The sequence below is a fragment of the Furipterus horrens genome, unplaced genomic scaffold, assembly GCF_987537825.1.
Source record: "Furipterus horrens unplaced genomic scaffold, mFurHor1.1.pri manual_scaffold_7, whole genome shotgun sequence".
Taxonomy (NCBI): Eukaryota; Metazoa; Chordata; class Mammalia; order Chiroptera; family Furipteridae; genus Furipterus; species Furipterus horrens.
In genome coordinates, this window is record NW_028327177.1 from 92,016,663 (window position 1) to 92,029,046 (window position 12,384).

At 39.8% G+C, this 12,384-nt stretch overlaps 1 protein-coding gene across 1 annotated transcript in view; it reads left to right on the plus strand.

The window, feature by feature from the left end:
* The first annotated feature begins 11,433 nt into the window (after nucleotides 1-11,433).
* The window catches only part of CFAP20DC (CFAP20 domain containing), a 254,456-nt gene continuing 253,505 nt past the window's right edge, over nucleotides 11,434-12,384 (plus strand). The window contains exon 1 of the mRNA XM_090282941.1: nucleotides 11,434-11,834. Within this exon, the coding sequence (XP_090139067.1) occupies nucleotides 11,814-11,834 (21 nt within the window). The 5' untranslated portion in view covers nucleotides 11,434-11,813. The remainder of the gene's footprint in view (nucleotides 11,835-12,384) is intronic.

Below are 12,384 nucleotides of genomic sequence, written 5' to 3' on the forward strand. Positions count from 1 at the left end.
GACCTATCCCTCTTTCTTGAAAGACTCTTTATACCATTGGTATGAGAATTTATTAATACATGTTGTCTTCTACCTTCTTGGCTGCTCCGTCTTGATCCTTTACCCATCTCTTACATGCCATTTCTGCCCAAGTCTTATTTTCTTCTTACTTTCTCTTCTACTATTCTCAGTTCTTAATTACATCCATATTCTGTTAACTCCTAATTCTATATCTATAACCCGAATCTCCATCCTGAGCTATAGAGCCATACACCTCTTCAATAGTTCCAATTAATTGTATGTCTCACAAACAAGTCAAATTTAATCCATGTAAATATAAGTCATAATCTGCTCTTCCTCATGAACAACCCCACCATTCACCCATTTATCTGAGCAATAAACTGTGATTTGATCCTTGAATCCTCCCTTTCCCTTATCTCTCACATCCAGCCAACCACCAAGTAGGGCCTGTGAGTCAAGCCTTTGTCTTAGCAGCAATAAGAAATCACTGAAGGGCATTAGGCAGTGAAGGTACAAGAACATGTTTATATATCAGAAAGATTACTCTAACTACATAATGGAGGATGAAGTGGAGGTAATCACAGATAGGAAGTTATTTTCCCCTGAACTGAGGTAGAAATCATGGGGGTAAATGACACTTTGATGAATATTGCACATCAAATATAGCAAGGAGGAGTGTTTTATAAAAACAAAGTGTTAAACTAAGTATACTGGAAATAACAAATATTTCTTCCCGATATATCATCCCTTTAGAAATTCTGCTCCCTCACAGCTGTGTTTACATCCCCTAATCCTGTACTATCCCCTCTTTGTCCTACCCTCAGCTGATTGGATCACCTGTGGATACATTGACTTCAGAAAAACACCACCATTGCCTGGGTTAAGCCAGTTAAAGCCTTTTCTACCACATGCAAGAAAAAGGGACGGCAGGCCAGTCTCCACTGGGTTCTTTTTTTTTTTTTAAGTATATTTTATTGATTATATTGTTACAATAGTTCCAATTTTTTCCCCTTTGCTACCCTCCACCCGGCACCACCCTCCCCCAACAATCCCCCCCTCCAAGTCCATGCCCATGGGTCGTACATACAAGCTCTCCTGCCTCACCCTTTCATATATTCTTCTTCTTTCTAATTAATTAATTAATTTAACAATAAAAAATAACAATCCCTCCCTCTCAGACTTAAGACCCTTTGTAATCTTATAAAGGACAATGGGTGAAGGTCTCGAGCTCCTCTAGGTGCTTCAAGTTGGACATGGTTATCGTCCTACCTACCCTTGGGTCCAGAAATCCCTAATAAGAGTGGGGATGTGGAGGGGAGGGTGGCCTTCCCACATGGGGAAGGATCATGCAGACTCCAGGTTGGTTGGCTGTCCCCACACAACAGCATGCTTGATTTAACAGGCTGGCATACTTGTTGTATTCTGGGGGCAACAGATTTGGCAACAGGGTTAAAGGACATCATTCAATCCATAACCACTAGATGACAAAAGACAGCTATTAATTTTTCAATGTCCCACATTAGGGAAAAGAAGAGCTTCTTTGGAGGAAGGTGTGCCAGGTACATCACACCTGTCCAAAACCCTTTTGCCCGTTATACTTAGTTTGGGCTAAGGGAAATATTTTAGGTTTCCCCCCTCTCAGGCCTCTGGGCTATTTCTGTCCAAGACTTTAGGATAGAAAAGAGAAACCAGTTTTAAAGTGAAGCCCACAGACCACCCCATTCTTCACCAACCCAGCCACTTAGTTCAGCCAAACCATTGAGTCTCAGGAGGCAGCAATGCAGACAGAATTAAGTGAGGCCTATACGTACAGACAATCACTCAGGTAATGAGATCGTAGGCTTATGCCCTTTGAAAACAGAAAACACATGTTAATTTATGTAACATAACCCACATACAAGTCTCTAAATCTGTAGGACTGTCTTATCAGAAAGACATCCAGTTGCAAGGCACTTGACATTCTTCTTGCCTGTAAATTAAACATCTTTGATAATACCACAGACATGGTTTAATGTTCAAATGAAAACAAATTTTAAATAAAAAGAACTTTTTAAAGACGGTTAGCTGCACTATGTTATAGTCTACCACTGAGCATTGTGATTTTCCTTGAATCATGATTTCTCTCCCTAAGATTACCCTCCTTGTCATTAAAGGGACTGCATTAAGTCCATTTTTAATTTATCCTGTTCATTTGCATAAACACAACAAGAGCAGAAAATGATCACTTATGATCTTTAGTTCTGCTTTGCTGGAACTTACGCAAGGAACATTTAGGGTGACCTTCAGTCTGCTCTTCAAGGCACAGAAGCAGAACCACATACCTGGCATTCAGCCTTCCTGTAAACATCTGTCTTTTCCAAGTCCTTCTGTTTTTCCATTGTGCCTTAAGGTCCTTTCTAGCCATCTTTCAGGAAAACAACCTTCATTCCTTCCCTGGAAAGATTGCTATGAACCACGCATCCATCCGAGGTACCAGGCCTTTTATCTCGTGGACTTTTATTACCTTTGAAAGTCAATCCCAGTTCCTCAGTGCTTTTTGGTAACAACCAAAGCCCAAGCATGTCTCCTTTAGGCATGACATTCCAGTCAAAGTCTTAGTTAAAAAAAAAAAGAAACCTCTATTAACAACTGGTCTGATTAGTTTTATGCAAAGAAACTTATGTCATTACTTATTTCTTTAAAATGCCAAATTCTGGAGGGATCAGATAGGGAGAAAAATATACAGTGTGAAGGAAAATCCTTGTCCTTCTAATATTCACTGAACTTGCATTTCCATTCTTTATATTTTTATTTTTTCCCCCACTAAAAATGTTTTTTGTTTGTTTTTCCACTACAGTTGTCCCACTTATTTCCCCCTCTTGCTTCCCTGCACCCTGCCCCCCCATCTCCCACATTCAGTCCCCACCCAGTTGTCCATGTCCATGGGTCATTTATACATGTTCTTTGACTAGACCCTTCCCCTTCTTACCCACTTCTCTCCCTCCCATCTCCTCCTTTGTTACTGTTAGTTTATTCCTTGTTTACATACCTCTGGTTCAATTTTGCTCATTTGTTTGTGTTGTTCATTAGTTTCCTGTAACAGGTGATAGCATAAGGCATTTTTCTTTCGTTGCCTGGCTTATTTCGCTAAGCATAATTCTCTCTAGTTCCAACCATGTTGTTGCAAATGGCAGAAGTTCCTTCTTTCTTTCAGTACTTATTCATTGTCATTTTCCCCCTTTGTACTCATGTTCCTCTCTGTCTCTCTCTGTTTCTTCATCTTCTTAAAGCAGACCCTTTAGCATTTCTTGCAATGCTGGTTTGGTGGAGCTGTATTCTTTTAGCCTTCTTTTGTCTTGGAAACTCCTTATTTCACCTTCCATTTTGAATGAGAGTCTTGCTGGGTAGAGTATTCTTGGTTGTAGGCCTTTGTTTTTCATTGCTTGGAATATTTTTTGCCATTCCTTTCTGGCTTGTAGTGTTTCTGCTGAGAAATCTGATGAAAGCCTTATTGGAGTTCCCTTGTATGCTATTAGTTGTTTCTCTCTTGCTGCCTTTAGGATTCTCTCTTTGTCTTTGAATGTTGCCATTTTTATTATGATGTGTCTTGAAGTGGGCCTGTTGGGGTTCATCTTCATTGGAACCCTCTGTGCTTCCTGGACTTGCGTGACTCTTTCTCTCCTCATGTTAGGGAAGTTTTCTGTCATTAGTTTTTCAAAGAGGTTTTCTATCCCTGGCTCTTCTTCTTCTCCTTCTGGAATTCCTATGATACGGATATTATTACGTTTCATGTTGTCCTGCAGCTGTCTTAGAGCCTCTTCAGTCTTGTTCAGTCTTTTTTCATTTTGTTGCACTGTCTGGGAGTTTTTGTTTACATTGTCCTCCAGCTCGCTGACCCGATCTTCTGCTTCCTCTAGCCTTCTTTTAATTCCTTCTACTGTGTTCTTCAATTCAGAGATCGTATTCTTCATTTCCTCCTGGCTCTTATTGATAGCTTCTATGTCCTTTTTCATGCTGGTGTAATTCTCAGTAAGTTCCCCGTAGTTTTTCTGGAGTTCCTTGTAGTTTCTGCTGAGCTCATTGAGCTTCTCCATAATCCATGCTTTCAATCCCATATCTGATAGTTGGCTCCCCTCTATTTCATTTAGCACTCTTTCTGGGGATTCTACCTTTCCTTTCGATGGCGGGTTGTTTCTCTGTCTCCCCATTTTTGTGACTCCTATTGTTTGTTGTTGCTTCTTAGAATGATCTGCATTTCCTGGATCTGCCCCTGGTGGCACCAGATCCTGTACCAGTCTGGACCTAGGCAGCTTGTTGGAGACTTCCAGGGATCTACTGCCTTTGTCTGTCTTCTTTAGTTGTTAATCTATTCAATCTGTGATTAGCAATCAGGCTTAAGGACCGAAAATGTGGCAGCTTAATTCATTTAGGCAGGGCTTTTGCTTCCCCTCAGACTGATGCCACTCTGAGGGAATGGTCTGCCTGCAGTGCTGGGAATGAGTCAGCACTGGGACCCAGTCAGCTGCTTCCCCAGTTTTCCCCTCAAAGCCACCACACCAAACTCTCCCCAAGTGTCTCCAGTCCTCTCTGCCTTCCCTCTGCTTGAGCCCAGGGTAAGTGGGGGCAAAATATTTTTGTATGTGATCCGCTTAAGAGCTCTTTTTCTCCAGCTGTTTCTTTCTGGCTAGCAAGAAACCCTGTGGCTTTTCGCTTTTCTCAGCTGGATACTATTTTACTTTCCACTCTGTTGCTGTAGGCTGGGAAGCTCAGCTGGGGGTTTAGACCCTGCCCTTCTCAGGGGGAATCCCTGGCTGCTGAGCTGTTTCTCAGTCCCTTCAGCTGCCACCCGTGTGAGCCCAGCCAGCCCTTCTGCATCTCCGCACTCCCTACCGGTCACGTTGTGATGTAGCAGCCTTTCCTGTCTCTCCATGGTTAGAAGACTTCTCTCCAGCTAGTGTTTGGTTGGTTATTCCAGATGATTTCTCCAAATCTGGGTGTACAAATGTCTCTCCAAGACCCTGCTTTCACTTTCTTTTTTTTTATATATATATACCCAAAAGTGGAATGGTTGGATCATATGGTAATTCTATTCTAATTTTTTGAGCAATTGCCATACTATTTTCCATATCTGCCGTATCACTTTACATTGACTCCAACAGTACACAAAGGTTCCAGTTTCTCCATACCCTCACCAACACTTATTTGCCTTGTTTTTGATAGTAGCTATCTTAATGGGTATGAGGTAATAATACTTCATTGAGATTTTGATTTGCATATACCTAATGATTAGTGATGTTGAGCAACTTTGTGTGTGCTTATTGGACATCTGTATATATTCTTTGGAGAAATGTCTATCAAGTCCTTTACCCATTTTAAAAATAAGGGTAATTGCTTTTGCTGCTGTTGTTGAGTTTTAGAAGTTCTTTGTATATTCTGAATATATATGTTACAGACATGTGACTGGCAAATACAGGGTAAGGCAAAAGCAGGTTTACAGTTGTGAGTAGATGAAACAGTTTATTCTTGTATCATTATTTATTAATTATTGTATTATTTCCCATATGAACAACTGTAAACCTACTTTTGCCTCACCCTGTATTTTTTCCCATTCCATAGGTTGCCTTTTCATCTTGTGTTAATTGTGTCCTTTGATGCACAGAAGTTTTAAATTTTGATCTAATGTGTCTTTTTTTTTTTTTCACTTTTGTTGCCTGTGCTTTTTGTATCATATTCAAGAAATCACTGTCATATCCAATGTCACAAGTTTTCCCCTATGTTTTCTCTGAAAAGTTTTATAATTTTAAGTTTTATGTCTGGGCCTTAGATCCATTTTGAGTTAATTTTTTATATATATAAGGTAAGGGTCCAACTTAATTCTTTCGCATGTGAATATCCAGTTTTCTATAGCCTTCTTATCATGAATTAGCACTAACTGGCTTTAGGTCAGGGATAGTTATGTAACAAAAACTTGCTACTTGGGTCTAACTTAACTTTTTCTGACAAAATAAGTACATTTTATGTCATTTATAAACAAATTGGTATTAAATATCAACTTTCATTTAATCTTTTCAAAGATGTATTCTACAAATATGTTCATTTTTCTAAACCTAAATCGATGCAGCATAGAACTTATATTGGGGGAAGTATTCATACCTACATATTCAACTACTGGAACAGCTTTTTTTTCCTGAGAAAAATCTTCAGGTAATATCTGGTTTTGGAAATTTCAAGTGTATGCATAGATTTTGAAGTATTTGGTCATCTAAAAGTAGAGGCCCGAAAAAGTCTGTGTAGAATCTCATAGACAGAAGAGAAAAAATAAACCATTCAAGAAAAAAATTTACAAACAGTAAAACTCAAAAATTTTCCTCATAACACACCTTCTTAAAAAAAAATCACTACTCAAATCAGAAGTTAAATGGATGATGACTCAGGTATCACTAGTTTTTCTCAACTAGCTTAAAACTATAAAATAGGCATAGTTTTTTAATCTATCAACTTAGCATTATTGTTGTTTATAAAGTTTTTTCCTAGTGGAAAAAAAAACAATCCTCCAACTATTAAACATTTCTATATTATTGTGCAGCAGAACAAATTTTGACTATCAAACCAACATTTTTTCCTTCCCATTATGCTAAATGATTCTATTATAATCTACAACCAAGATATAAATTGCTACTATATTGTGAACACTGTACAATTTTAGTTCAAAAAACACTATTTCTTGTCAAATTTATTATCATACCATCTAAACTGAATGACTACATTGGCATACAAAGTCTTTACCTTTTAAAACTGTTTCTAGTCTATTCCACTTTAAATACCATCCAGTATCCTTTAATAATATTAATACACCACCAAATTACTTTCTTTGTAGAACAAAGACAAGCACTTTAAAGCTTATAAAGTGACTAATTCTTAATGTTGTCAAATTAAGTTAAGTAATTTAATGTAATTACTAAATGTACTGACTTCTTTTAAAAATTGTAGCAATTAGAGAAACTGTTTTACTGTCATAATGTACATAAATAACTTGGCTTAAGTAAAGTTGGGCAGGCTGGCTCTTTTTGGGGTGGGGTAGGGTGATGGGGTGCTGAATTCCAGTAGCCGTTCTTGAAGTCATAGCCAAATCCAAGTTTTTGGTCATAGTTTGCATTCCTCCAAGTCAAACAAAAGCATTTGATATAATAACATTGGATCTCTTTCTGTTTCTGGTTTTGAATGCACATTGTTAAAGTAGTGTACATTCTTATTTTGCTTTATAGCCACCACTGTTAGTGTTAATGGTAGTTTTCTCCATAGACAAAAAAATTTTTATCTGAGCTGGGCAGCGCTTATTATTGCCTATTGCCTGGATAGGCCCTATACCACAACCCTTGGACAACTGGGCCTTAGACAATTATTGTACTTTCTCTCAAGGAAATAAGGAATTTGAAGTAAGCAATACTGGTTCTTTTCAGCCTTTAATTGAATAAACAGGAGATGAAAATTAAAATATCTGAGTAATGAGACTTACTGATATACTGTGATTAATCATTTCAACTCTGTGACTAGTTTTCCTATCAATAAATTGATGTTAGTAATTTACCCTTTTACATTAATGTAGTTTCAATTTCTTGTTTTCTCAATACCAAAGCCTGTGTCTGTCTTTTAAGACTATATTCAGCCTTCATCTCCTCACTCACTCACTCATTCATTCATTCAGTCAGTCACTATTTTCTTATACCAGGTACAAGGTTAAACTAGATACCAAGCACTAGGGATTCAAGGGTAAACAAAGAATGCTCTGCTCTCTTGAAATCTACAGCCCAATAGAGATGACCAATATTACAAACACATATAATTTCAATTATTATTTCAATAATCCTAAGTACTAAGGTGCTATGAAAACCTATAAATTGGGGGACCTGAGTCTGATCAAGCCAGAGAGATCAGAGAAGGCAGCTTTTGGAAGGGACCCTTGATCTAAACTCTACAGGAGAGAGCAAAAGTAATCCATGCAGGACAACAGCACACAGGCCCTACGGTGAAAAGGAACTAAAAGAAAATTCAATGTGACTGACATGAAGGAGGCTGAAGAATGTACAATGAAACTAAAGAGAAAGACACGTTTTATAGTCATGAAATGGTTAGAAGCAAGGGACTAATATGATTGGATTTGTGTACTATAAAGATGACTCTGACTGCAGTATAGACATGGATTTGAAAAAGGGCCAAAATGGTGTGTGAATTAGGAGGCTATTCAATCAGTTCAGGGAAGAGAAATCATAGGTAAATCAGAGTATAGGCATGCTTGTTTTATTGCACTTCACAGATACTGTATTTTTTACAAATTGAAGGCAAGACCTTCCATACGCAAGTATCACTTTAGTATGGTGATCTAGAACCAAAACCACAGTATTTCCAAGGTATGCCTGTATAAGCTACAGTGGAGGAAAGGTAGATCAATTTTTAAAGTATTTAGATAAAATGAATAGGTTTGAGTGATGGATTGGGTATGGAAGTTTATTAGTTATCTATTGCTGTGAAAAAATTACCTTAAAATGTAGCAGTTTAGAATAAATATAATTTCTGTGGCTTAGGAATCAGTGTACAATTTAGCTGAGTGCCTCTGACTCAGGCATAATCATAAGGCTGTAGTCAAGGTGTTTCCAGGGATGCAGTCACTTCAAGGCTAGGTTAGGAAAGGATTCACTTCCAAGCCCACTAATGTGGCTACTGACAGGCCTCAAGTCCTCAGTGTATCTTGGCCAGAGACACCATCAGTTCCTTGCCAGATGAACCTCTGCAGGGGGCTACTCACAACAGAGCAACTTGCTTTCTTCAGGGTGAGGACAGAGTTGGGGAGCGAAATCAGAGCAAGGGCATGAAAGAAGGCAAGCAAGAAGAAAATCGGTCTTAGAAATGACATCTCACTTTTGCCACTTTGTATTAATTAGAAGTGAGTCACTAGGTCTATCGCACATACAAGGGGAGATTACATAGAGGGCACGCATACCAGAAGACGGAGATAACTGGAAGCCATTTTAAAAACTGCCTACCATTCAGAGTGAGGAAGAGGAGACACTGTGGTATTAGTAAAATTGGGAAGAATGAAAAAGGCCCTGATTTGGAGAAGTTTTGTTTTAGATGTTGAAAGGACAAGGTGCCTTTAACTCAATCAACAAATATGTGTTTATAAAATACCTGCAATGTGTCACACACTACTTTAGGTGAGATATAAAGATGAACACAGAAAAAGCCGTTACCTTCACAGAATTTACCTTTTAATAGCTGATGACAGATAATAAACAAACAAATAAAATTCAGATAATGATAAAAGGTAGAAAGAAAATAACACAGAATAAAGTTGTAGGTTTCTCTTCAGTTATGGTGTCAAAATACCCTTTTCAGAGACCTAAAGAGATTGTTAAAAACCTTAAGATGTCTCCTAGATTCCTCCTGTACTGTCATTGTATTGTTTGCCTCTCTTATAGTATTTACCAAAAACTGCTTTGTATTATAGTGGGAGTCAGCCTTTGTATTAAGAAAAAAAAAAAAGCCACATTCTCCACCACCACCACCACCACAAAAATAAATAAATAAATAAATAAAGATATCTACATCTAACCCCCAGAATATGTAAGCGTTTCCCTATTTGGGGAAAAAAAAAAAAAAAAAGTCTTTGCAGATGTGACTAAGGAGACTACCTTAAATTATCCAAGAGGACCCTAAAATGCCATCACGGCTATCCTTATAAAACACACACAGAGAAGACACAAAAACCAAGAGGCAGTGTGGCCATGGAAGCAGAAATTGGGAAGATGCAGGCACAAGTCACCAGAAACTGGAAAAGGCAAAAAGCAGATTCACCTCCAAAGCCTCCAAAAAGAATGCCACTCAGCTGACACCTTGATTTTGCGTTTCTGATTTCCAAAACTGTGAAAGAATTTCTGTTGTTTCAAGCAACCCACTTTGTAGTAATTCATTACAACAGTCACAGGAAACTAATATACCCTTCCAATATTATTTCCTGTCACTGGATTCATGGCATTTACCACAAGTTGTAATTACTTGTTCACTTACTTATTGTCTCACCCCATTAATATGTAAGCTCCAAGAAGATGGGGGCCTTCCTGGGCACTTAACTCTTAGCATACTGTCCAGAATATATCACATTCCTAGGCATTATCTGTTAAATAAACATACTTTCATTAGATAACAAGTCTTCTAAGAGACCATTTCTATTGACCATAATTCGCAAACCCCCCAGCAAAGAGCCTTGCCCGAAACTTGAACTAGGTTTGAGCTCTAAAAATCAGGAAGTCTGGATTCTAGATATTACAGGGTAGTTTACAGCTATGTGATAGTCCCACCCCTATCTTGGACACGTCTAGTATTTGAGAAAATGTTCAAGTAAGTTTGTTCTTATCTGCTATTCTTAGTCCTACTAAGGAGCAAGTCCAGAAAGCATTAATTTTCACACCCTGTACATGATCCACAGTGCTTGGCATATTGTAGGAGAAACAAATATTTGAGACTTTTGAGTGACTTAAGAGTATCAGACTAAGCCATAACCAAAAGTCAACGTTGCATCCTTGAGTAAATTCCTAATCAACTCTGAACCTCAGTATTCTCAACTAACCCTTACGTCACGGGATTTTGAACCTGTGAACTACTTGGCCTATAGTGGCTCCATGAGTGGTACCTGATCATTAATAGCTCTATGCTACTGACCTTGAGTACAGGACAAGAAAAGAGCTCCAAACCAGCCCCATCACTTCTTGAGCAAGCTATTTTACCTTTCTGAGCCTCAGTTCCTTAGCCAAAAACTGACAATAATATCTACCTTGAAAAAGTAGTTCTGACATGAAAACTACATGAAGTAACCAGAGATAAACTTAGAAAGCCTGGCTCAATAATGTAATTATTCTGAGCAAAAAACAAAAACAAAAAACAAAACTCCTGGCTTTTTAACATGTGAAGATCTTGAATAAATACTCCCACTTCCTTGGACTGTCTAAAACAATGGAAGGGGCTAGAAAACCATATTATTGTCTCAACAAATCCAAATTTGGGACCCTTTCAAACTGAAGGCACCATGAGGGTTTCAGGATTCCATTACTCATTCCTTCAGCAACCTACCAGTTACCAGTATTTACAACCAAGAGAGACCAAGGGAACATAAAAGGTTTAGAGAAGAGTCCAGCACCTGTGGCAGCTGTGAAACCAGGCCAAGTTTAAGCTTTGTCTGCAGACACAGGTCACGAGGTAAGGAGAGCGCGCGTCACAGACAGGCCGGTCCATTATCTCTCAGGGACTCCCTCAGTTGCCTGGGTAACGCCGACGTCACCGCGTAGCCTCCAGTGCCTGTAGACGAGAAGCCCAAACAGTGCAACGCGCAGGCGCCTCCTGATAACTAATGGGCGCGGCCAGAATGTTGGCGCCGCTCAGCCCACCCTCTCTTCCGAATGGATTCAGCTGCGGGGCGGGACGGTGCGCCCGCTGGAGCGCGCGTTCCTTTCCCGGGCGAGCGAGCGGTTGTCTGTAGCTCCGTGGCTGGGCGCCCCGTCACGTAGGTTACACACAAAGTCACCCTCTGGGGTCCACCTTGGCAGCTGCGCCTCTCACACCCCGACACAGCGGAGGCGGGGACCGCGATGGTGCGGGTCAGGGACCCGAGGTGGAGCTGACCTGGAGCTGAGACGATCCTGAGCAAGTCAGGGCCAACCACGGAGCCCTTCCCCACCGTGGGGCTCTGGGGTTCCCGCCCGCGGATTTCCAGCCGTCTGGGTCACGTTACTCGCTGGAGGCCCTGAACTCCGTGCCCCCCAAGCCCTGGCCCCTCTGCGGGAATGTTCAAAAATGAGTACCAGGTAACCCAGGATGGCTCTCCAAACTGTCTATAGCTTTTGCTCGGCGTGGGTGAGGTAGCTGCTGTTCGAGGTGAGGGCAAAGCTTCCCCCAACCTCCCGTAAGACGATCTTTTTTCAGGATAAGAAAGAATGGATGAGTGTTCTTCATCCAAAAAGAAAAAAAAGAAAGAAAGAAAGCAACTAACGTCTGGGCTTGTGATTTGACTTGTTAAGTCTCCAGCTCAGTGCTTCTCAAGGTACGTGGAGTGCCTGAGAGTGATTAAAATGCAGATCTTAAACCCCAGACAGAGTCCTGAATCAGAATCTGGTGGACAGGGCCCATAAAGCTTGAGTTTTAACCAGCGCCTTGGACACTCACTACTGATACACACCGGTATATCAGAAGCTATTTAGAAGAGAGTGAGTAAGTGCATGAATGGGTTACACCAAGAAGGAAAACAAGCACTTTGGCTATATGCTATTTTCTCCAAACCTGGGGGTTAATGATTTTCAAGCACTGGGATATATTAGGGTCACTTAGGATACTTGTCAAAATGCAGATTTCCTGACC